Source organism: Ranitomeya variabilis, chromosome 1 (assembly GCF_051348905.1).
Source record: "Ranitomeya variabilis isolate aRanVar5 chromosome 1, aRanVar5.hap1, whole genome shotgun sequence".
Taxonomy (NCBI): Eukaryota; Metazoa; Chordata; class Amphibia; order Anura; family Dendrobatidae; genus Ranitomeya; species Ranitomeya variabilis.
In genome coordinates, this window is record NC_135232.1 from 261,501,614 (window position 1) to 261,526,587 (window position 24,974).

The 24,974-nt window shown below is 42.2% G+C and overlaps 1 protein-coding gene across 1 annotated transcript; it reads right to left on the reverse strand.

The window, feature by feature from the left end:
* Positions 1–1,713: 1,713 nt before the first annotated feature.
* On the reverse strand, positions 1,714–23,815 carry GP1BB (glycoprotein Ib platelet subunit beta). The gene is made up of 2 exons (XM_077293402.1): positions 23,725–23,815; positions 1,714–6,830 (listed from the first exon to the last, which is right to left on the reverse strand). The coding sequence occupies exon 2, from the start codon at positions 6,823–6,825 to the stop codon at positions 6,196–6,198; it is 630 nt and encodes a 209-aa protein (XP_077149517.1). The 5' UTR covers positions 6,826–6,830; positions 23,725–23,815; the 3' UTR covers positions 1,714–6,195.
* Between the last annotated feature and the right edge of the window lie 1,159 nt (positions 23,816–24,974).

A 24,974-nucleotide genomic window follows, 5' to 3' on the forward strand; every position in this document is an offset into this window, starting at 1 on the left:
TGTACTCAAGTGTATGTTCTGCGGGTCTGGTATCTACCAATATACGGTTACAGTAAGGTGGTAATATTACTCTTTTTAGTAGTCTTTTTTTTCTTTTTTTAATTTACTAACAGCTGAATTTGTTTCAGTCATTATGTAGTAGAAGGTGTATGGTGGTGTCATTGGTCTCTGGTCATATTATATTATATTGTGTATTCTCTGTGTAGTGGTGATGGTGGTGGACATTGAATAGTTTTATTGTTTCGGTCTTTTATATTAGTAATTTTGATAATATTGGTATTTGCATTGCAAGTTTTTTGTTAGTTACTTGTCAGTGTTTCTAGAGATATATGAATGTTTGTAAGTAAGCTCAGTTATGGCACCATATCTAAGCAGTAAGCTTGGTTCTGGTACTGTATCGATGTAGCAATCTAGATTCTGGTACCATATGCATGACGTAAGCTTGGTTCTGTTCCGTATCTATGTAGTAGACTTAGTAAGCTCGGTTCTGCTTCCATATCTCTTCAGTAAGCTCGGTTCTTCTCCCAAAGCTCTGTAGTAAGCTCTGTTTTGCTTCCATGTTTCTGTAGTAAGCTCGGTACTGCTCCCATATCTCTGTAGTAAGCTCAGTTCTGCTCCCTTACATCTGTAGTAAGCTCGGTTCTGCTCCCATATTTCTGTAGTAAGCTCGGTTCTGCTCCCATATCTCTGTAGTAAGCTCAGTTCTGCTCCCATATCTCTGTAGTAAGCTCTGTTTTGCTCCCTTATCGCTGTAGTAAACTCAATTCTTCTCCATTATTTCTGTAGTAAACTCCGTGCTGTTCCATTATCTCTGTAGTAAGCTCAGTTATGCTCCCTTATCTCTGTAGTAAGCTCAGTTCTTCTCCCACAGCTCTGTAGTAAGCTCAGTTCTTCTCCCACAGCTCTGTAGTAAGCTCTGTTCTGCTCCCTTACATTTGTAGTAAGCTCTGTTCTGCTCTCTTATCTATGTAGTAAGCTCTGTTCTGCTCCCTTATCTCTGTAGTAAGCTCAGTTCTTCTCCCACAGCTCTGTAGTAAGCTCTGTTCTGCTCCCTTACATCTGTAGTAAGCTCTGTTCTGCTCTCTTATCTATGTAGTAAGCTCTGTTCTGCTCCCTTATCCCTGTTGTAAGCTCAGTTCTGCTCCCTTATCTCTGTAGTAGTAAGCTCAGTTCCTCTCCAATATCACTGTAGTAAGCTCTGTTCTGCTCCCATGTCACTGTAGTAAGCTCAGTTCTGCTCCCTTATCTCTGTAGTAGTAGTAAGCTCTGTTCTGCTCCCTTATCCCTGTAGTAAGCTCAGTTCTGCTCCCATATCTCTGTAGTAAGCTCGGTTCTGCTCCCATATCTCTGCAGTACGCTCGGTTCTACTCCTATAGCACTCTAGTAAGGTCGGTTCTGCTCCCTTATCTACGTAGTAATCCATCCTTCTCGTGTCTATGTAGTCAGCTTGCTTCTGTTACAATATCTATGTAGGCAGTAAGCTTCGTTCTGCTTCCATATCTATGCAGCAAGCTCCATTCTATTTATATGTCTATGTACAAGCCTGTTTTTAAAGCATGTTATCTATGTTGCATTAATGCAGCAGCCAGCGATAAGTAGTGCAAATGTGGGTGACTGCTACTCGAGGGCCACTGCCTTGTGATTGCCCCCCAGGCTGAAAAGTGCAAGCCAGCCCCTGCTACTACAGCTTCACTTTTTACATCATTCCTGTACTGTAACATCATGGTGTTACCCATTCTACATAATGACGTTACCTTTTGCATAATGTTGTTGTTATGGTCCATAATTCTGTACGGTGACCGTGACCGTCTCTGTAATTCATCACTTTATGAGAACATCTAAAAACGTACTCATGTAAATGTTGTCTAGGACATTGTTATACAAGACACATATTTATTACCAGTCAAAAATAAAATCTCGCCAAACAGAAAGTATGTTTTACATGATCAAAAAGACATTAAAAGAGTGCAGTATGGAATAATTATGAAGGTCTGGGAAAAAGGGAAGAGAGGTCAAGACATGGGGCCCCGATTCATTATTTGCGATTCATCTAAATCAGTTTTCTTTTTTTTCTTTGCGATATTCGCTACTGTTTTTTGTGCCACAGTCTCTAAAATAAGACACACAGTTCATAAATTTGGAGCAAAAATTAAAAAAATGCTCTTTATTTTTCTCTTTAACCAGTTTTCGAGACTTTAAACACAAAAAGTGGCAAATCATTTAAAAGTTGCCAAAGTGTGCCAAACTGAAAACTCTGCCAGAAACTTTACTCCAGAAAGGGAGTGGATTGAGATGTGCCAAAAAGAAATGTAACGTTTGAAAAAAGTTGCATTTTATGAATCTGTCTGAGGCTAGGGTCACACAGCTGTATTTTCTCTCATCCGAGAGAATCGAGCCAATTATGTAAATGATATTGATCAAACTCTGGTCAGAGTATGATCAGAGTGTCAGCATAGTTTGATCTGATTCTCCCTGATGAGAGAATCTGAGCACACTGTGAGGAGAAGATGGAGAACAACATTTCTCCATCTTCTCCATTGTGTCTTGGAAATTCTACTTCACTAAGATGTCATTTGAGTGCAGTCCAATTAATTCCAGGGATTCATTGACTTCGATGGCCAAGTGCGATCCTATAATCGGTTCAAACTCGGACATGCTGTGATTTTTTTCTTCGACCGGCTCGGTCCAAGGAAAAAATCAGACATGTGCGCAACTCCACTAACAATGATTTGAGTGTGATCCGATGTTTTAATGGAAAATACGGTGGTGTGAGCGAGCCCTAAAGCATGTGGATAAGCAAAGTTGTTGAGGAAAGATAAAAAATACTTTAAAAAGAAAGACAAGTTAAAAAGTAACTCAAAACGTATAAAGAATAAAGCGCAAATACTAAAGCCACTAAAAAGGAGCAAATCACTGCAGAAAACTGGAGAAACAACAATGACGAATCGGGGCCAAGGTCTTACTGCTTTTCAAACCATTAATGCAGCATCATCAACAATATGCAGTTCAGTTCTGAACAACAGTTCACAAAAATAATGTCTTACTGCATGAAAAATATCAGACTATAATAATTTATAGTTTTCATGTATCTATCTTCATCTATTTGTGTTACCATTCAGCTTAGATAAGTTTATTATAAATTGCAATTGTGGCATAAAGTGAAAATAAAGGAAACACCTTCTGCTTTTGGCACAGACATCTGGATGCCTCCCTGCTGACCTCCCCACCTGGCTTAATGAGAGTGAGAGATACCTCACTGCTGACTTCTCCCCACCGGGCATAGCGAGCGTGAGAGATGCCTCTCTGCTGACTTCTCCCCACCGGGCCTAGCGAGAGTGAGAGATGCCTCCCTGCTGACTTCTCTGTACCTGGCCTAGCGAGAGTGAGAGATGCCTCCCTGCTGACTTCTCCGTACCTGGCCTAGCGAGAGTGAGAGATGCCTCCCTGCTGACTTCTCCGTACCAGGCCTAGCGAGAGTGAGAGATGCCTCCCTGCTGACTTCTCCCCACCGGGCCTAGCGAGAGTGAGAGATGCCTCCCTGCTGACTTCTCCGTACCTGGCCTAGCGAGAGTGAGAGATGCCTCCCTGCTGACTTCTCCGTACCAGGCCTAGCGAGAGTGAGAGATGCCTCCCTGCTGACTTCTCCCCACCGGGCCTAGCGAGAGTGAGAGATGCCTCCCTGCTGACTTCTCCGTACCTGGCCTAGCGAGAGTGAGAGATGCCTCCCTGCTGACTTCTCCCCACCTGGCCTAGCAAGAGTGAGAGATGCCTCCCTGCTGACTTCTCCGTACCTGGGCTAGCGAGAGCGAGAGATGCCTCCCTGCTGACTTCTCCCTACCTGGCCTAGCGAGAGTGAGAGATGCCACCCTGCTGACTTCTCCCTTCCTGGCCTAGCAAGAGTGAGAGATGCCTCCCTGCTGACTTCTCCTCACTGGGCCTAGTGAGAGATGCCCCCTGCTGACTTCTCCCAACCAGGCCTAACGAGAGTGAGAGATGCCTCCCTGCTGACTTCTCACCACCAGGCCTAGTGAGAATGAGAGATGCCCCCTGCTGACTTCTCCCTACCAGGCCTAACGAGAGTGAGAGATGCCTCCCTGCTGACTTCTCCCCACCGGGCCTAGCGAGAGTGAGAGATGCCCCCTGCTGACTTCTCACCACCAGGCCTAGTGAGAGTGAGAGATGCCCCCTGCTGACTTCTCCCTACCAGGCCTAGTGAGAATGAGAGATGCCTCCCTGCTGACTTCTCCGTACCTGGCCTAGTGAGAATGAGAGATGCCTCCCTGCTGACTTCTCCCTACCGGGCCTAGTGAGAGTGAGAGATTCCTCCCTGCTGACTTCTCCCCAACAGGCCTAGTGAGAATGAGAGATGCCTCCCTGCTGACTTCTCCCCACCGGGCCTAGCGAGAGTGAGAGATTCCTCCCTGCTGACTTCTCCCTACCGGGCCTAGTGAGAGTGAGAGATTCCTCCCTGCTGACTTCTCCCTACCGGGCCTAGTGAGAGTGAGAGATTCCTCCCTGCTGACTTCTCACCACCAGGCCTAGTGAGAATGAGAGATGCCCCCTGCTGACTTCTCCCTACCAGGCCTAACGAGAGTGAGAGATGCCCCCCTGCTGACTTCTCACCACCAGGCCTAGTGAGAGTGAGAGATGCCACCCTGCTGACTTCTCCCTTCCTGGCCTAGCAAGAGTGAGAGATGCCTCCCTGCTGACTTCTCCTCACTGGGCCTAGTGAGAGATGCCCCCTGCTGACTTCTCCCAACCAGGCCTAACGAGAGTGAGAGATGCCTCCCTGCTGACTTCTCACCACCAGGCCTAGTGAGAATGAGAGATGCCCCCGGCTGACTTCTCCCTACCAGGCCTAACGAGAGTGAGAGATGCCCCCCTGCTGACTTCTCACCACCAGGCCTAGTGAGAGTGAGAGATGCCCCCTGCTGACTTCTCCCTACCAGGCCTAGTGAGAATGAGAGATGCCTCCCTGCTGACTTCTCCCTACCGGGCCTAGTGAGAATGAGAGATGCCTCCCTGCTGACTTCTCCCCACCGGGCCTAGCGAGAGTGAGAGATGCCCCCTGCTGACTTCTCACCACCAGGCCTAGTGAGAGTGAGAGATTCCTCCCTGCTGACTTCTCCCTACCGGGCCTAGTGAGAGTGAGAGATTCCTCCCTGCTGACTTCTCCCTACCGGGCCTAGTGAGAGTGAGAGATTCCTCCCTGCTGACTTCTCCCTACCGGGCCTAGTGAGAGTGAGAGATTCCTCCCTGCTGACTTCTCCCTACCGGGCCTAGTGAGAGTGAGAGATTCCTCCCTGCTGACTTCTCCCTACCGGGCCTAGCGAGAGTGAGAGATTCCTCCCTGCTGACTTCTCCCCACCAGGCCTAGTGAGAATGAGAGATGCCTACCTATTTGTGTAGATGGACAGACCTGTCAGTCTATCGATCCAGACAATAGCCACCTAGATGGCTTTTTCCCCTTGTCCCTTTTACAAACTGTATTTTCTATGAGATGCCGCATTATCTCAGAGTAAACAAATGCACCAATGGAGCCTGCCCTCTGTTCATCCTGCCAATAAATCGGTAGCATGAATCATCCGAAGGGTTCCATAGTAAAGAAACAACTGTTGTGTTTATTATACTGTAATATGTGAAAGTATTACACCACTTATCTAGCTTTATTCTGTACCCGTGTAATGTGGCAGTATTTCTCTACTCAATACCTAAAACTGAGTAACAAAGTACGGTATGTCGTCCACTGTTGGGCATTATACCCACTATATATAATTGTCTTTGTAGGATAATACCCACATTAACTGCTATAACCATCTATATTGCTATTTTGATGCAGTAATCTTGCACCCCAAATACAAAGTGGTCACATAATTAGATTATACTGATTTAATATTAATTTAAAAATCAATTCTCCATTCTCCTGTCCTAAGCAGGTCATTCATTATCGATCCAATTATATTTTGCTCATTTTTAAACTTTAGAAGTCGCCAAATTTCATTTCTTACTTTTCTAGAGTTTGGATCTCCTAAAGGGACCTTTACATTACTAGATCATCAAGAAACTCAAGATTAGATTTTTTTTTCAAAATGTTTCACAAATACTGGACTGTTATGGATGTTTACAGGCCACCAGGTGCAAATCTAAAGGAGTCATACTGCATTTCATACTATTTGTGTATAACGACTTGTTTCCTCAAGTCCTGTCATAGTTGCATAGTGGGATGTTGCCATAGGTGTAGGTTTCGGAGCTCTGCTGCAGTTCTTTGGCTGTGCGTCTTGCTTCCCTTGCAATTTTCTGGAAACGACGCAAGGAGAGAATGATAAAGATTAGCAGAATGCCTTGTACTACAATAAAGATAAAGAGGCAGAGCTGGGAGATCACAGCAAGGTTGCAGTACCAGTGTTGACAGGTGGTCACAAGTTCATCCTCTGTTAAGAACATAATAACTCTCCCTTCAAGGGTCTCGGGAGATGCACAAATCACGTCTCTATACAGGCCTTTCTTCTGCTGTCCTTGCAGCCAACTTCTCAGATAAAGGATGTCACAATCACAGTGCCAAGGGTTATGCTTAAGATGGACCTCACGCACATTTGGAAGGTGGTCCAGAAGACCATTAGGAATAGATAACAGGTTGTTCTGGTCCAAACGGATCACCTGGGTGGTAGTAGGAAAAGAGGCCGGCAGGGTACTGCTGGTAAGGTCTTTATAGCTGCAGTCCACAATTCCAGAAGTACAGCTACAGGGAGAAGGACATCCAGAGACCAATGGAAGCAAACAAATTATCAGGAGCAATAGCCACAACCAATGGATCATCCGCCTCATCTTGTCTGAAATGATAAAATGTCTGGGTTAATAATAGTTAACATTTTTCCCATACTTATAGTAAAATAATATAAAAAGTAAAAGAGTAATTTGTATTAATAACATATAATTCAAAATCTAAAAAATCTTTAACCGGAATCTGCAAGATGGCTTTCATCTCCAAAACTAATATGAACATGTAGGTCTTTCAAAAACAAGTCCAGCAGTATCTTTACATGGCCAGTCCATTTGCCTGGTAATGAGAAAGCATTTGAATTGATATGCAAATGAGGCTGTAAATCTGATTCCTCTGTCACTCCAGCTCTATTCCCCACCCAGTGCCACCTCCTCCTGCTTGACTGACAGAATCAATGCTGTGTGACTTCAGGCAAAGCAATCATCAGTCAAGCAGGAGGAGGTGGAGCTGGATGGGGAATAGAGCCGGAGTGACAGAGGCTTTAGATCTACAGTACTTCTTCAGCCACATTTGCATATAAATTTCTCAGTAACAGATTGGACATGTCATGGTATATCTGGACTTGTTTTTGAAAGAGCTAAATGTGGAAGCAAATAATTTGGAGTGTAAAATCCTGCTGACAGATTCTTTTTATTCTTTTCCTGGATGCAGCCTGATGCAGAACCTGCAGCACACTGTCACACGGCAATTGAAAAGTATGAGATAAGTGACACAGAAAGAAGAGATAAACATGGCGTATAGTCCTGAAAATGAAACTATATCAGAAGAGCTATAAGAGGTGCAGTCATGACAAACGGAGGTCTAAAAAACTTTATTACTATCATGGCGTACAAATGAACATTTTATATTGTGTACTACAAATATGCCTTTAAAGCATTCTCTCATCAGCAGATATAATTTTACTAGCGCAAATCTGTGAAACGAGTTGGTGCAAAGTACAAATTCACATGCAGTTTTGTAGCTGTTTCTTGGTGAAAAATGTGAAAATTCAAAGCGAAGATGGGAAAGAAGCATCTCCAGTCCTGCACAATCCATGCAGCATTAAGCAGTAGCTGCTGTAGAGGGGACAGGACACACTAGGCTCCGCTGCATTATGGAGAGGAGAGCCCAGGCCAATACCATTGGGGCCAGACTAAGACTGAAATTCAGCCCTGGTATTTTAAAGCACACTGGTCCATGCTGACCTCTAGTCCTCCACCTCTCCCGTCTTCACACCCACTTGCCCCAAATGAGGATGTCTATTACAAATATTACCCTGCCTGACACTGAAGAAAATCAAGATTTTCTGCAAGACCAATTTTATAGCCACATAAAACTAAATAATACTGCCACTCTATGACTGTATAATATTGCCATATAGTGACAAAATAATGCCATCATACTGATCTTTTAAGGAATTGTCACCCCCCCCCCCCCCCAACTGAACTTTGTGCAAGCCATGCATCTTGCCAAATGCTAAAGATGAATAAATCATCTTTGATTGTTGGTTCTAGCAGTCGCCACATGACTTGCAAGAATATGATTTGCATACGTGTGGTCCTCGGCCACTTTGCTCAATGTGCAGAGACTCTAATCAGCTAGTGACTGCAAGTATGCAATTCACTGGCAAGCAAGGCAGAATCCTAACGGTGTGTATATTACATGTGTTACTACATATCGTCAGGATTCAGCAAGCTCCTGGGATTGCCAAAAATGTACTCAGGGGTGGACAGCTCCTCTGACAAAAATATCTGTAAAAGACCACAGCTTTACTGCAATATAATAGCCAAATAATACTTCCACACCATAATCTAACATTCATAATACCATGTTACACTCAGTTAGGTGGGGATGGAGGCGCTAAAATGGCTTGTTACTTCCAGTGGTGTGGGGTTGTAGCACTTGGAGTGTAGGCAGTGAGGAGCAGCACCAGACAGTATCCGTGGTACACCAAGGTAGCAGGAAAGATAAAAAATATAATGACGTTGGTGATTGCAGTACTTACTTAAATAAGTAATTAAATAAATGCAGTAATGTATAAATGCAGTAATTAATTAATTATTTAGGATCAAAATCACAAATTATTTTACAACCCCTCGCAAAAATTATGTAATCGCCGGCCTTGGAGAATGTTCATTCAGTTGTTAATTTTTTTATTAAAAAAAAAAAGCAGATCACAGACATGGCACAAAACTACAGTCATTTCAAATGGCAACTTTCTGTCTTTAACCCCTTCACCCCCAAGGGTGGTTTGCACGTTAATGACCGGGCCAATTTTTACAATTCTGACCACTGTCCCTTTATGAGGTTATAACTCTGGAACGCTTCAACGGATCTTGGCGATTCTGACATTATTTTCTCGTGACATATTGTACTTCATGATAGTGGTAAAATTTCTTCGATATAACTTGCGTTTATTTGTGAAAAAAACGAATATTTGGCGAAAATTTTGAAAATTTCGCAATTTTCCAACTTTTAATTTTTATGCCCTTAAATCACAGACATATGTCACGCAAAATACTTAATAAGTAACATTTCTCACATGTCTACTTTACATCAGCACAATTTTGGAACCAAAATTTTTTTTTGTGACGGAGTTATAAGGGTTAAAAGTTGACCAGCAATTTCTCATTTTTACAACACCATTTTTTTTTAGGGACCACATCTCATTTGAAGTCATTTTGAGGGGTCTATATGATAGAAAATACCCAAGTGTGACACCATTCTAAAAACTGCACCCCTCAAGGTACTCAAAACCACTTTCAAGAAGTTTATTAACCCTTCAGGTGTTTCACAGGAATTTTTGGAATGTTTAAATAAAAATGAACATTTAACTTTTTTTCACACAAAATTTATTTCAGATCCAATTTGTTTTATTTTACCAAGGGTAACAGGAGAAAATAGACCCCAAAATTTGTTGTACAATTTGTCCTGAGTACGCTGATACCCCATATGTGGGGTTAATCCACTGTTTGGGCGCATGGCAGAGCTCGGAAGGAAAGGAGCGCCATTTGACTTTTCAATGCAAAATTGACTGGAATTGAGATGGGACGCCAAGTTGCATTTGGAGAGCCCCTGATGTGCCTAAACATTGAAACCCCCTACAAGTGACACCATTTTGGAAAGTAGACCCCCTAAGCAACTTATCTAGATGTGTGGTGAGCACTTTGACCCAACAAGTGCTTCACAGAAGTTTATAATGCAGAGCGGTAAAAATAAAAAATCATATTTTTTCACAAAAATGATCTTTTCGCCCCCAATTTTTTATTTTCCCAAGGGTAAGAGAAGAAATTGGACCTCAAAAATTGTTGTGCAATTTGTCCTGAGTACGCTGATACCCCATATGTGGGTGTAAACCATTGTTTGGGCGCAGGGCAGAGCTCGGAAGGGAAGGAGCGCCATTTGACTTTTCAATGCAAAATTGACTGGAATTGAGATGGGACGCCATGTTGCATTTGGAGAGCCCCTGATGTGCCTAAACATTGAAACCCCCCACAAGTGACACCATTTTGGAAAGTAGACCCCCTAAGGAACTTATCTAGATGTGTGGTGAGCACTTTGACCCAACAAGTGCTTCACAGAAGTTTATAATGCAGAGCCGTAAAAATAAAAAATCATATTTTTTCACAAAAATGATCTTTTCGCCCCCATTTTTTTATTTCCCCAAGGGTAAGAGAAGAAATTAGACCACAAAAGTTGTTGTGCAATTTGTCCTGAGTACGACGATACCCCATATGTGGGGGTAAACCACTGTTTGGGCGCATAGCAGAGCTCGGAAGGGAAGGAGCGCTATTTTACTTTTCAATGCAAAATTGACTGGAATTAAGATGGGATGCCATGTTGCGTTTGCAGAGCCCCTGATGTGCCTAAACATTGAAACCCCCCACAAGTGACACCATTTTGGAAAGTAGACCCCCTAAGGAACTTATCTAGATGTGTGGTGAGCACTTTGACCCAACAAGTGCTTCACAGAAGTTTATAATGCAGAGCCGTAAAAATAAAAATTCTTTTTTTTTTTCACAAAAATGATTTTTTAGCCCCCAGTTTTGTATTTTCACAAGGGTATCAGGATAAATTGGACCTCAAAAGTTGTTGTCCAATTTGTCCTGAGTATGCTGATACCCCATATGTGGGGGGGAACCACTGTTTGGGCGCATGACAGAGCTCAGAAGGGAAGGAGCGCCATTTGGAATGCAGACTTAAATGGATTGGTCTGCAGGCGTCACGTTGCATTTGCAGAGCCCCTGATGTACCCAAACAGTACGAACCCCCCACAAGTGACCCCATATTGGAAACTAGACCCCCCAAGGAACTTATCTAGATGTGTTGTGAGAACTTTGAACCCCCAAGTGTTTCACTACAGTTTATAACGCAGAGCCGTGAAAATAAAAATTCCTTTTTTTTTTCACAAAAATGATTTTTTAGCCCCCAGTTTTGTATTTTTACAAGGGTATCAGGATAAATTGGACCCCAAAAGTTGTTGTCCAATTTGTCCTGAGTATGCTGATACCCCATATGTGGGGGGGAACCACTGTTTGGGCGCATGACAGAGCTCGGAAGGGAAGGAGCGCCATTTGGAATGCAGACTTAAATGGATTGGTCTGCAGGCATCACGTTGCATTTGCAGAGCCCCTGATGTACCCAAACAGTACAAACCCCCCACAAGTGACCCCATATCGGAAACTAGACCCCCCAAGTAACTTATCTAGATGTGTTGTGAGAACTTTGAACCCCCAAGTGTTTCACTACAGTTTACAACGCAGAGCCGTGAAAATAAAAAATCTTTTTTTTCCCACAAAACTTATTTTTTGGCCCCCAGTTTTGTATTTTTCCAAGGGTAGCAGGAGAAATTGGACCCCCCAAAAGTTGTTGTACAATTTGTCCTGAGTACGCTGATACCCCATATGTGGGGGTAAACCACTGTTTGGGCGCATGGGAGAGCTCGGAAAGGAAGTAGCACCGTTTGACTTTTCAATGCAAAATTGACAGGAATTGAGATGGGACGCCATGTTGCGTTTGGAGAGCCACTGATGTGCCTAAACATTGAAACCCCCCACAAGTGACACCATTTTTGAAAGTAGACCCCCTAAGGAACTTATCTAGATGTGTTTTGAGCGCTTTGACCCACCAAGGGCTTCACAGAAGTTAATAATGCAGAGCCGTAAAAATAAAACAAAAATTTTTTCCCACAAAAATTATTTTTTTAGCCCCCAATTTTGTATTTTCCCGAGGGTAGCAGGAGAAATTGGACCCCAAAATTTGTTGTCCAAGTTGTCCTGAGTGCGATGATACACCATATGTGGGGAGAACCACTGTTTGGGCGCATGGGAGGGCTCGGAAAGGAAGGAGCGCCATTTGGAATGCAGACTTAGATGGAATGGTCTGCAGGCGTCACATTGCGTTTGCAGAGCCCCTAATGTACCTAAACAGTAGAAACCCCCCACAAGTGACACCATGTTGGAAAGTAGACCCCCTAAGGAACTTATCTAGATGTGTGGTGAGCACTTTGACCCACCAAGGGCTTCACAGAAGTTTATAATGCAGAGCCATAAAAATAAAACAAAAATTTTTTCCCACAAAACTTATTTTTTAGCCCCCAGTTTTGTATTTTCCCGAGGGTAACAGGAGAAATTGGACCCCAAATGTTGTTGTCCAATTTGTCCTGAGTGCGCTGATACCCCATATGTGGGGGGGAACCACCGTTTGGACGCATGGAAGGGCTCGGAAGTGAAGGAGTGCCATTTGGAATGCAGACTTAGATGGAATGGTCTGCAGGCGTCACATTGCGTTTGCAGAGCCCCTAATGTACCTAAACAGTAGAAGCCCCACACAAGTGACCCCATTTTGGAAACTAGACCCCCCAAGGAACTTATCTAGATGTGTTGTAAGAACTTTGAACCCCCAAGTGTTTCACTACAGTTTATAACGCAGAGCCGTGAAAATAAAAAATCTTTGTTTTTCCCACAAAAATTATTTTTTAGCCCCCAGTTTTGTATTTTCCCAGGGGTAACAGGAGAAATTGGACCCCAAAGGTTGCTGTCCAATTTGTCCTGAGTACGCTGATACCCCATATGTTGGGGTAAACCCCTGTTTGGGCACACGGGAGAGCTCGGAAGGGAAGGAGCACTGTTTTACCTTTTCAACGCAGAATTGGCTGGAATTGAGATCGGACGCCATGTCGCGTTTGGAGAGCCCCTGATGTGCCGAAACAGTGGAAACCCCCCAATTATAACTGAAACCCTAATCCAAACACACCCCTAACCCTAATCCCAACAGTAACCCTAACCACACCTCTAACCCTGACACACCCCTAACCCTAATCCCAACCCTATTCCCAACCGTAAATGTAATCCAAACCCTAACCCTAACTTTAGCCCCAACCCTAACTGTAGCCTTAACCCTAGCCCCAACCCTAGCCCTAATGGGAAAATGGAAATAAATACTTTTTTTTAATTTTTCCCTAACTAAGGGGGTGATGAAGGGGTGTTTGATTTTCTTTTTATAGCGGGTTTTTTAGCGGATTTTTATGATTGGCAGCCGTCACACACTGAAAGACGCTTTTTATTGCAAAAAATATTTTTTGCGTTACCACATTTTGAGAGCTATAAATTTTCCATATTTTGGTCCACAGTCATGTGAGGTCTTGTTTTTTGCGGGACGAGTTGATGTTTTTATTGGTAACATTTTTGGGCACGTCACATTTTTTGATCGCTTTTTATTCCGATTTTTGTGAGGCAGAATGACCAAAAACCAGCTATTCATGAATTTCTTTTGGGGGAGGCGTTTATACCGTTCCTCGTTTGGTAAAATTGATAAAGCAGTTTTATTCTTCGGGTCAGTACGATTACAGCGATACCTCATTTATCTCATTTTTTTATGTTTTGGCGCTTTTATACGATAAAAACTATTTTATTGAAAAAATAATTATTTTTGCATCGCTTTATTCTCAGGACTATAACTTTTTTATTTTTTTGCTGATGATGCTGTATGGCGGCTCTTTATTTGCGGGACAAGATGACGCTTTCAGCGGTACCATGTTTATTTATATCTGTCTTTTTGATCGCGTGTTATTCCACTTTTTGTTCGGCGGTATGATAATAAAGCGTTGTTTTTTGCCTCGTTTTTTTTTTTTTTTTCTTACGGTGTTTACTGAAGGGGTTAACTAGTGGGCCAGTTTTATAGGTCGGGTCGTTACGGACGCGGCGATACTAAATATGTGTACTTTTATTGTTTTTTTTTTATATTTAGATAAAGAAATGTATTTATGGGAATAATATATATATTTTTTTTCATTATTTTGGAATATTTTTTTTTCATTTTTTTTTTACACATTTGGAAATTTTTTTTTTTACTTTTTTACTTTGCCCCAGGGGGGACAATACAGATCGGTGATCTGTCAGTTTGCATAGCACTCTGACAGATCACCGATCTGCGAGAAGTGCAGGCTGCTTCACAGTGCCTGCTCTGAGCAGGCTTCTGTGAAGCCACCTCCCTCCCTGCAGGACCCGGATCCGCGGCCATCTTGGATCCGGGTCTGGAGCAGGCAGGGAGGGAGGTAAGACCCTCGCAGCAACGCGATCACATCGCGTTGCTCCGGGGGTCTCAGGGAAGCCCGCAGGGAGCCCCCTCCCTGCGCGATGCTTCCCTGCACCGCCGGCACATCGCGATCATGTTTGATCGCGGTGTGCCGGGGGTTAATGTGCCGGGGGCGGTCCGTGACCGCTCCTGGCACATAGTGCCGGATGTCAGCTGCGATATGCAGCTGACACCCGGCCGCGATCGGCCGCGCTCCCCCCGTGAGCACGGCCGATCGCGTATGACGTACTATCCCGTCCGTGGTCATGGGGGCCCACCCCACCTCGACGGGATAGTACGTCAAATGTCGGGAAGGGGTTAAGAAACACTAAAAGAAATCAAGAGCAAAAAATGTTGTAGTCAGTATTTGTTAGTTTTTTAGAACAAGCAGAGGGGAAAAATTATGGACTCACTCTATTATGTGGGATAAAATTATGGAATCATGAAAAACAAACAGAAAAACACTCCAGCAAATCACTAGTATTTTGTTGCACCACCTCTGGCTTTTATAACAGCTTACAGTCTCTGAGGCATGGACTTAATGAGTGTCACACAGTATTCTTCATCAATCTAGCTCCAACTTTCTCTGATTGCTGTTGCCAGATCAGCTTTGCAGGTTGGAGGCTTGTCATGGACCATTTTCTTCAACTTGGACCAAAGATTTTCAATTGGATTGAGATTTATTTGCATCATCCCCAAACATCCTTTCAATTGATGGGATAAGAAAAGTGTCCAAAATATCAACATAAACTTGTGCATTTATTGAAGATGTAATGACAGCCATCTCCCCAGTGCCTTTACCTGACATGCAGCCCTATATCATCAATGACTGTTTAAATTTGCATGTTCTCTTCAGGCAGTCATCTTTTAAATCTCATTGGAACGGACCCAAACAAAAGTTCCAGCATCATCACCTTGCCCAATGCAGATTCGCGATTCATCACTGAATATGACTTTCATCTAGTCATCCACAGTCCACGATTGCTTTTCCTAAGCCCATTGTAACCTTGTTTTTTTCTGTTTAGGTGTTAATGATGGCTTTCGTTTAGCTTTTCTTTATGTAAATCCCATTTCCTTTAGGCGGTTTCTTACAGTTTGGTCACAGACGTTGACACCAGTTTCCTCCCATTAGTTCCTCATTTGTTTTGTTGTGCATTTCCTGTTTTGGAGACATATTGCTTTAAGTTTCTGGTCTTGACGCTTTGATGTCTTCCTTGGTCTACCAGTATGTTTGCCTTTAACAACCTTTCCATGTTGTTTGTATTTGATCCAGATTTTAGACACAGCTGACTGTGAACAACCAACATCTATTGCAACATTGCGTGATAATTTACCATCTTTAAGACTTTGATAATCCTCTCCTTTGTTTCAATTGACATCTCTCATGTTGGAGCCATGATTCAAGTGAGTCCACTTGGTGCAACAGCTCTCCAAGGTGTGATCACTCCTTTTTAGAAAATATAGGAAAACTGAACAGCAATGTAGTCTGAACTGGTGCATAACCAAAAAAGTCTTACATAGCAAATAGATAATGGCTGCACTCAATTTTACTGTGCTAAAGCAAGGAAATGTGCAATACATGAAATGTGAATAGCATAATGGCTTGTGAAATCTATGAAAAAACACATGAGATGCTTAGCACAAGATTTGGCCAAAAATTGTGAGCCCATCCACCAAACGTCAAGGTAATCTCAGATCGGATGGGTACCTGACCTGTCTGCCTAGTGTGAACACTTACCTATGGCTAATAACATGCTAAAGCCTGCATTTATAGGAAGGTCGGAACCAACTGTGTTTGGATGCAATTAACAATTACCTTGACGTTTGGTGGATGGGCTCACAATTTTTGGCCAAATCTTGTGCTAAGCATCTCATGTGTTTCTTCATAGATTTCACAAGCCATTATGCTATTCACATTTCATGTATCGCACATTTCCTTGCTTTAGCACAGTAAAATTGAGTGCAGCCATTATCTATTTGCTATGTAAGACTTTTTTGGTTATGCACCAGTTCAGACTACATTGCTGTTCATTCAGTTTTCCTATATTTACTATGTACTATTTTTTCTGACTTGAACGCCCCGCCCTTCACCATGCTGTGATTTTAATTACATCCAAACACAGTTGGTTCCGACCTTCCTATAAATGCAGGCTTTACCATGTTATTAGCCATAGGTAAGTGTTCACACTAGGCAGACAGGTCAGGTACCCATCCGATCTGAGATTACCTTGACGTTTGGTGGATGGGCTCACAATTTTGGCCAAATCTTGTGCTAAGCATCTCATGTGTTTTTTCATAGATTTCACAAGCCATTATGCTATTCACATTTCATGTATCGCACATTTCCTTGCTTTAGCATAGTAAAATTGAGTGCAGCCATTATCTATTTGCTATGTAATACTTTTTTGGTTATGCACCAGTTCAGACTACATTGCTGTTCATTCAGTTTTCCTATATTTACTATGTACTATTTTTTCTGACTTGAACGCCCCGCCCTTCACCATGCTGTGATTTTAATTACATCCAAACACAGTTGGTTCCGACCTTCCTATAAATGCAGGCTTTACCATGTTATTAGTCATAGGTAAGTGTTCACACTAGGCAGACAGGTCAGGTACCCATCCGATCTGAGATTACCTTGACGTTTGGTGGATGGGCTCACAATTTTTGGCCAAATCTTGTGCTAAGCATCTCATGTGTTTTTTCATAGATTTCACAAGCCATTATGCTATTCACATTTCATGTATCATACATTTCCTTGCTTTAGCACAGTAAAATTGAGTGCAGCCATTATCTATTTGCTATGTACTCCTTTTTAGATGCAGAATAACGAGCAGATCTAATTTGATGCAGGTGTTAGTTGGGGAATTAAAATTTAGAGGGTGATTCCATAATTTTTTTCCCACATAATTGAGTGAGTCCATAATTTTTCCCCTCTGCTTGTTCTGAAAAAGTAACAAATACTGACTACAAATTTTTTTGTTCTTGATTTCTTTTAGTGTTTATTAAAGCCAGAAAGTTGTCATTTGAAATGACTATTTTTTTGTGCCATGTCTGTGATCAGCTTTTTTTATAAAAAAAAATAAACAACTGAATGAACATCCTCCAAGGCCGGTGATTACATAATTTTTGCCAGGGGTTGTATTACTGCATCCTCACTAACGTCATTGTCAGCATACCAACGTAACCTTTATATATTTTTATTTTACCAGCAGTGATCCCACCATACTGATCATTAATTAAAATCACTGTACTAAGACTGATATTAACAGCATACAACAGCCTTATAATAGTAAATGCTATTGTACACCAGTGCTCTGCAGACAATGTATGTGTATTGTAGGGGTTCATGCTCTCAAGCAGCCGGTCGGAAACATGGCACAGGGATTTATATTAAAACAACATGTAGTTTATTGTCCGTCATGAACTTCACAGCTCCAAAATGAAAAGTATCGATGGATAAGTCCCTTTCTTAAGGCGGAATGAAACCTTTATTTAGCAGCATCACCAACCTTGGTATTCCCAGCAGCAAATCACACTTGTCTTCAATGCATTCACCTAACAAACACTTCTCTGTTTGGCTCCAGCACACCTCTCTTTGCAGAGCAGACTAACCAGCAGCTCTGCCTTTTCTCCAGTCTCAACAAACTCAACTCAGATGCTGTTAATAGGCCTGTAAACTTTAGACTGGATGATAGGATCAACTTTTTGCAGCCAGGTTCTTTTAGTTACTCAAAAAACCTGGACCTAAAATCCAGTCACATTAAACCCTCTCAGTGACCTTGGGTTACTGGTACAGCTTAAATTATCAACACATATCTACCATCCAAGACCTTCCCTCCTGCTTACCTACATACCCTCCCCCTCTGCCGACAGCCGCGGGCTGAGCACCTCTGTCCATAAACAGTGTGCCATTGACCGCTTCTAAGAAATTCTGCACTGCCAACACTGGTTTCCTACAGATGAAAAAAACAATTATCGACACCCAGCTCATGAGGAACACCATTTAACACTCTCATTTTCCAGAGTACTTTCACTGTTAATTTCCTGGGCTGGGCAGTCCCAAAATTGTCCTGGCACTCCCCCAGGTCAGGGATATTGGCTTCAACGAATGCTTCCTCATCCTCCTATATAGCCAGAACAGTGAAAGGAAATTCACCAGTTACATCATGTGACTTTGCTACCATAGCCGACTCCTTCTGGCATACCTTACTACTGGGTGCTACAGCTTTAGCCCCTGAGTCCCAGACCAAAGGAAAATCTCATCAAATAACAGTAGCATGCAATAAGTCATTGACAATTTCTACTTGGTGGGACATGGAACCACAGTCTGTGCTTATGTCCACCTGAGCCATGGGATAGTTCTTAATGTATCCATGGATACACCCACCTTTAACCACTTTCCAGGGACTAGCAGATGCAGAAGGGTGCAGTTAATAGGGTAACCAATCTCACCGAGTCAAGGAGTCCAGTCACAGTAACACTGTTCACCGTCAACTGACACAGCTGAAATCCCTCACCAGGGTGAGGTATGGTATTGTACACGGGATTTGCAAAATATGAGAAGCATCGGCCTATGGAGCAGTCCACTGATTTTTGGACCATATGACAATGGGCTGCTATATGACCTGGGGTTTGACAACACTAACAGACAATGGTATGAGATGTACCCCTTGAAATCGGCTCTGACCCTTCCTGGGTCCTTGGACTCCTTCTTTTGTATAGCCCAGGAAGGTGACCTCAGGCTCCCTTGATTGTTCAGTAAATTTTCCAAAGCCAGATATTTTTCCATGATGCTCACAATGTCATCTACATTCTGGGGCTCTCCCTGGGCAACCCAGTTTTGGTAGGACTTAAGTAATGAGGGGATGAATCAGTCCACTACCACTCTTTCCACCATCTGTGCCAGAGAGCATGTTTCAGGATGCATATATTTTTGCATCAGGTGTAACAGGTTGAACATGTGAGACTGGGGAGGCTTATCCCTTTGGTAGCGCCAGAGGTGCATGCGTTGCGGCCTGACAGCCAGGGTGATGGCCAACTGTGCCACAATTTTTGCCTTCAACTTGCTGTACTCCTTAGTATCATGCAGGGCAAGGTCAAAGTACACTGTCTGCGGATTTCTAATAATGTACGAAACTACTACTACAGAGATAAGGGAGCAGAACTGAGCTTACTACAGGGATAAGGGAGCAGAACCGAGCTTACTACAGAGACATGGGAGCAGAACAGAGCTTACTACAGTGATATTGGAGAGGAATTGAGCTTACTACTACAGAGATAAGGGAGCAGAACTGAGCTTACTACAGAGATATGGGAGCAGAACAGAGCTTACTATAGAGCTGTGGGAGAAGAACTGAGCTTACTACAGAGATAAGGGAGCATAATTTAGCTTACTACAGAGATATGGGAGCAGAACCGAGCTTACTACAGAGATATGGGAGCAGAACCGAGCTTACTACAGATGTAAGGGAGCAGAACTGAGCTTACTACAGAGATATGGGAGCAGTACCAAGCTTACTACAGAAACATGGGAGCAAAACAGAGCTTACTACAGAGCTGTGGGAGAAGAACCGAGCTTACTGCAGAGATATGGAAGCAGAACTGAGCTTACTAAGTCTACTACATAGATACGGAACAGAACCAAGCTTGCGTCATGCATATGGTACCATAATCTAGATTACTACATCGATACAGTACCAGAACCAAGCTTACTGCTTAGATATGGTGCCATAACTGAGCTTACTTACAAACATCATATATCTCTAGAAACACTGACAAGTAAACACACAGTACGGCAGGTACATTGCTAAGGTTCTAAAAGATCAGGGGTCCAAGCCCCAAAGTGCATGTCTCCCCATCTAACCCCCTATAACCATTTAAAAGAGCTTCTATACATATATAATTACAGTATACCACTGTTGCTAACAAAAAACTTGCAATGCAAAGACCAATATTATCAAAATTACTAATATAAAAGACCAAAACAATAAAACTATTCAATGTCCACCACCATCACCACTACACAGCGAATACACAATATAATATAATATGACCAGAGACCAATGACACCACTATACACCTGAAACAAATTCAGCTGTTAGTAAATTTAAAAAAGACTACTAAAAAGAGTAATATTACCACCTTACTGTAACCGTATATTGGTAGATACCAGACCCGCAGAACATACACGCGAGTACAGTACAGTTATATATAAATGACTTACAGCTGACGATCTTTCTGATTTGGGTTGCTCACTTTTCCCGTCTTTTCAATCTCACCCATACCTCCATTACCACTTCTCCAGCCACAACTCGTCTGCACAGATTACAACAAAATGCATTTGGCTCCTCACATTTCTAGGGATGTCTCCATTTATTCCCAACCTACAAAAACTCCCCACTCTGCATGCACCTGAGGCATAGAACACTGACCCCAATATTTAAAAAACTGTGTCATTACTATGATTACTCCCTCCCCCCAAAATTAAAGTGTCCCATAGAAAGTATTAATGCCCCCACTGTGCAAAGGCCTGTATGCTCCTTTGAAGGATATAATATGCCATGTGCCCCCTTCCAGCAACAAATACCCTTGAGTGTCCATTTCAAGTTAACAATGTCCCCACCCCCCCAAAAAAAAAAATACTGGAGCCTGAGTGCCCCTATCAAAATTATTAATGTCCCCTTTTATAACAAATACTGTCCTGTGTGCCCACACAGCTCTGCCTATACATGATGATGGTCTTACAGCCCCAATACACAATATGGTGGTCTCCAAAGCCCTTTATTATATATTGAGGACCTCATAGCTCCATATAGTAAAATGGCTACATAGCCCCTATATACAATGTGATGCCCCCACTGCCCCGTATATATAGTATGATGGGCCCCACTGTCCCCTGTATATAGTATCATTGTCCCCACTGCCCCTATATATGGCCCCAGTATTCACCACATAAATAGTATGATGGCCTTAGTTCTCCCATATATATAGTAGGATGGCCCCAGTTCCCCCCTATATATCCCATATATATAGTAGGATGGCCCCAGTTCCCCCAAATATATAGTAGGATGGCCACAGTCCCCCCATATATATATATAGTAGGATGGTTCCAGTTCCCCCAAATATATAGTAGGATGGCCACAGTCCCCCCATATATATATAGTAGGATGGTTCCAGTTTCCCCATATATATAGTAGAATGGTCCCAGTTCTCCCATATAAGTAACAGAAAAGGTGACTGAAACAACGAGAACTAGTCTGAATAGGTGCATACCCAAAAACGACTTAAATATCAAAATACGAAAAATTACACTCAATAATGTTAAAGCATGTCAATATGAAATACATGAAGTGTGAATAGCAAAATGGCTTTTGAAATTTAGGAAAAGTACACATGAGACGCTTAGCACAACATTTGGCCAAATAATGTGAGCCCATCCACCATCGTCAAGGTAATCTCATGAATCAGATGGGTCCCCAACCAAACTGCCTAGTGTGAACACTTACCTATGGCTAATAGGTATAGTATGATCGCCCCAGCCCCCAGATACATAGTATGATGGCCCCAGTTCCTCCATATATAAAGTATAATGGCTCCAGTTCCCCCATGTATAGTATGATGCCCCAGCCCTCATATATATAGTATGATAGCCCCAGTTCCTCCATGTATAAAGTGTCATGGCCCCAGCCCCCATATATATAGTATGATGGCTCCAGTTCCCCCATGTATAGTATGATTGCCACAGTTTCCCCATATATATATATATATATAGTATGATGGCCCCAGTTCCTCCATATATATAGTATTAAGGCCCCAGTTCCTTCAAATATATAGTATGATGGCCTCAGCTCCCATATATACAGTATGATGGCCCCACCCCCCATATATACAGTATAATGGCTCCAGTTCCTCCATATATAAAGTATGATGGCCCCAGCCCCCATATATACAGTATTACAGTATAATAGCCCCTGTTCCCCCATATATAAAGCATGATGGTCCCAGCCCCCATATATACAGTATGATGGCCCCAGCCCCATATATATAGTAGGATGGCCCCACTGCCCGTTCATATAACAAATAATTAAGTTTATACTCACCTCATCCTGACTCCTGGCACCGCAGCCTCCGTCTTCTCTTCTGGCCCGTAGAGCGGCGCGAGACAATGACGTCATCGCACCCCCTGCATGAGCACACCACAAAGCAAAAGAATGCTGTGGGACAATGAATCGTTTCTAAGTAAAATATATGGTGACTACAACGAATGGCCAAATTATATCGTGTATGTATATATATATATATATATATATATATATATATATATATATATATATATATATATATATACACTGTATACCGGTATATACAGTATATATATATATATATATATATATATATATATATACAGTATATATATATATATACAGTATATATATATATATATATATATATATATATATATATATATATATATATATATATATATATATATATATATATATATATATATATACGTAAGGCATCCTCAGTGAAGAAAAAACAAATAGTAGGCAATTACTTTTAGTTTACTTTATGTGCACATGTTGTGTTTTTTAGCGTTTTGTCTGCGTTTTTTCACTGCGGAAACGCTTAAACGCTTACCAAACGCATCCCATTATGTTTAATGGAATTCCGCATGCCCATGCTGTGTTTTTTTCCGCATAAAAAACACATCACAGAAAAAAAAGCAGCATGTTCATTAATTTTGCGGAATTCGGCGATTTTGCCGCTATATAATTGTATTGGGACCGAAAAAAATGTGAGCGGATTTCCTGCGAAGGGAGTCCGGTTTTGATGAGGAAAATTCTGCTTACAATCTGCAACGTGGGCACATAGCCTTGCAGGTCAGTGATAAAGACTCTTTCCATATATTGACCACAGATTTGTATAATACTAGAATTATAAGAAGGGGCACAAATAAAGTAAAAAACAATAAAAAAAAGATACAGTACATATATATTAATATACCTTAATTGCCCTATTCAATATATTTTGCATAAAGCCTCATGCACACGACCAATCTCAGTTTCTGGGCCTCTGTATGGTACCTCCATGCAGTGACAGTACTATGGAGATATTTAATATCCAAAGCCATTGCTTCTGGGGCCGAACATATCGTTTTGTTTTTTTACATTTTGTGTCCCACAAGACATAACACAAATCTGCTCCTAGGAGAGAAAAACAGTCAATACTGCACATCATTTTCTATTTATCTTGGTGGCAGAGCTTACAGGCTTGGAAATATTTTAATTGAAGAATTTGTACTGTATAAGTTCGCACTGGTGCTATTACGTAAAATTCCAAAAACGTCTACAAATAGAATAAGATAAAATAATAATTGGACTTACCCTGAGCTATTGGGATTGTGCAGTCCCGAGGGACACAGTCACTGTGCGGGTGATGACGCTGCTGAACCTAGGCTGAACGATAACAGCAAAGTGTCAGGGAATGATAAGACGGCACAAGGGTTTAAAAGTATTTAAGGCAGGAAACAGCGTTTAACTCTTTCCTGCGAAGGTGACACCCACTTTGAACCTCACACAGCAATGAATGGACAGAGGCGATTATGAACAGATAGTGCTTGACAGTGAATGAGAAATTTCCCCACCTCCAAAAAAAGGAATGAAAATGTCATGAAAAATTAGATTTTATTTGCTGTATATTGTATGTACTGTGTGTTTTTTTAACCACTGGAGTGGTGCCACTAATCTAAGTTTCCTGCCACTGATTTTCTACTGATCAGTCGCCGTCTTCTTCTGTTATCGGTGCCGCTCTCGTCAACCTTCTGCAGGTGGAGACCTGGTAGATCGTTCCAGTGTTTGCTATGAAAGTCAGAACGAGGCGGGAATAAGGTTCTCATAGACTTACCGTGACCAAATCGTCATGATCTGTGCTCTGCATGCCACTAATTTTATTTAAAATCAAACAACAGAGATGTAATTGAATTGCAGGTGTTCAGGTTTAATTAAAGGAGTTGAAAAAAAATATCCTGTGAAACAGGCTCAAAAGTAATTGGACAAATTAACTTTATCATAATTAAAATGTTCATTTTTAATACTCAGTAGAGAAGCCTTGGCAGGCAATGACTGCCTGAAGTCTGGAAGCCATGGACGTCACCAAACACTGGGTTTCCTCCTTTGTGATGCTGTATCAGGCCTTTACTGCAGCTGACTTCAGTTGTTTTTTGTTTGTCAGTCTTTCTGCATTAAGTTTTGTCTTAATCATGTGAAGTGCTACTCGATGGGGTTGAGATCTGGTGATTGACTCGGCCATTGCAGAATATTCCACTTTTTTGCCTTAAAAAACTCCTGGGTTGTTTTCTTAGTATGTTTTGGGACATTGTCTATCTGTCCTGTGAAGTGCCGACCAATCAACCTTGCTGAATTAGGTTGAATCTGAGCAGAGAGTATAGCTCTGTACACTTCAGAGTTCATCCGGCTGCTTCTGTCTTCGGTCACATCATCAATAAACACCAGTGACCCAGTGCCATTGGAAGCCATGCATGCCCATGCCATCACACTGCCTCCACCATACTTTACAGAGGATGTGGTGTGCTTTGGATCATGAGCCGTTTCAAGCCTTCTCCATACTTTCTTCT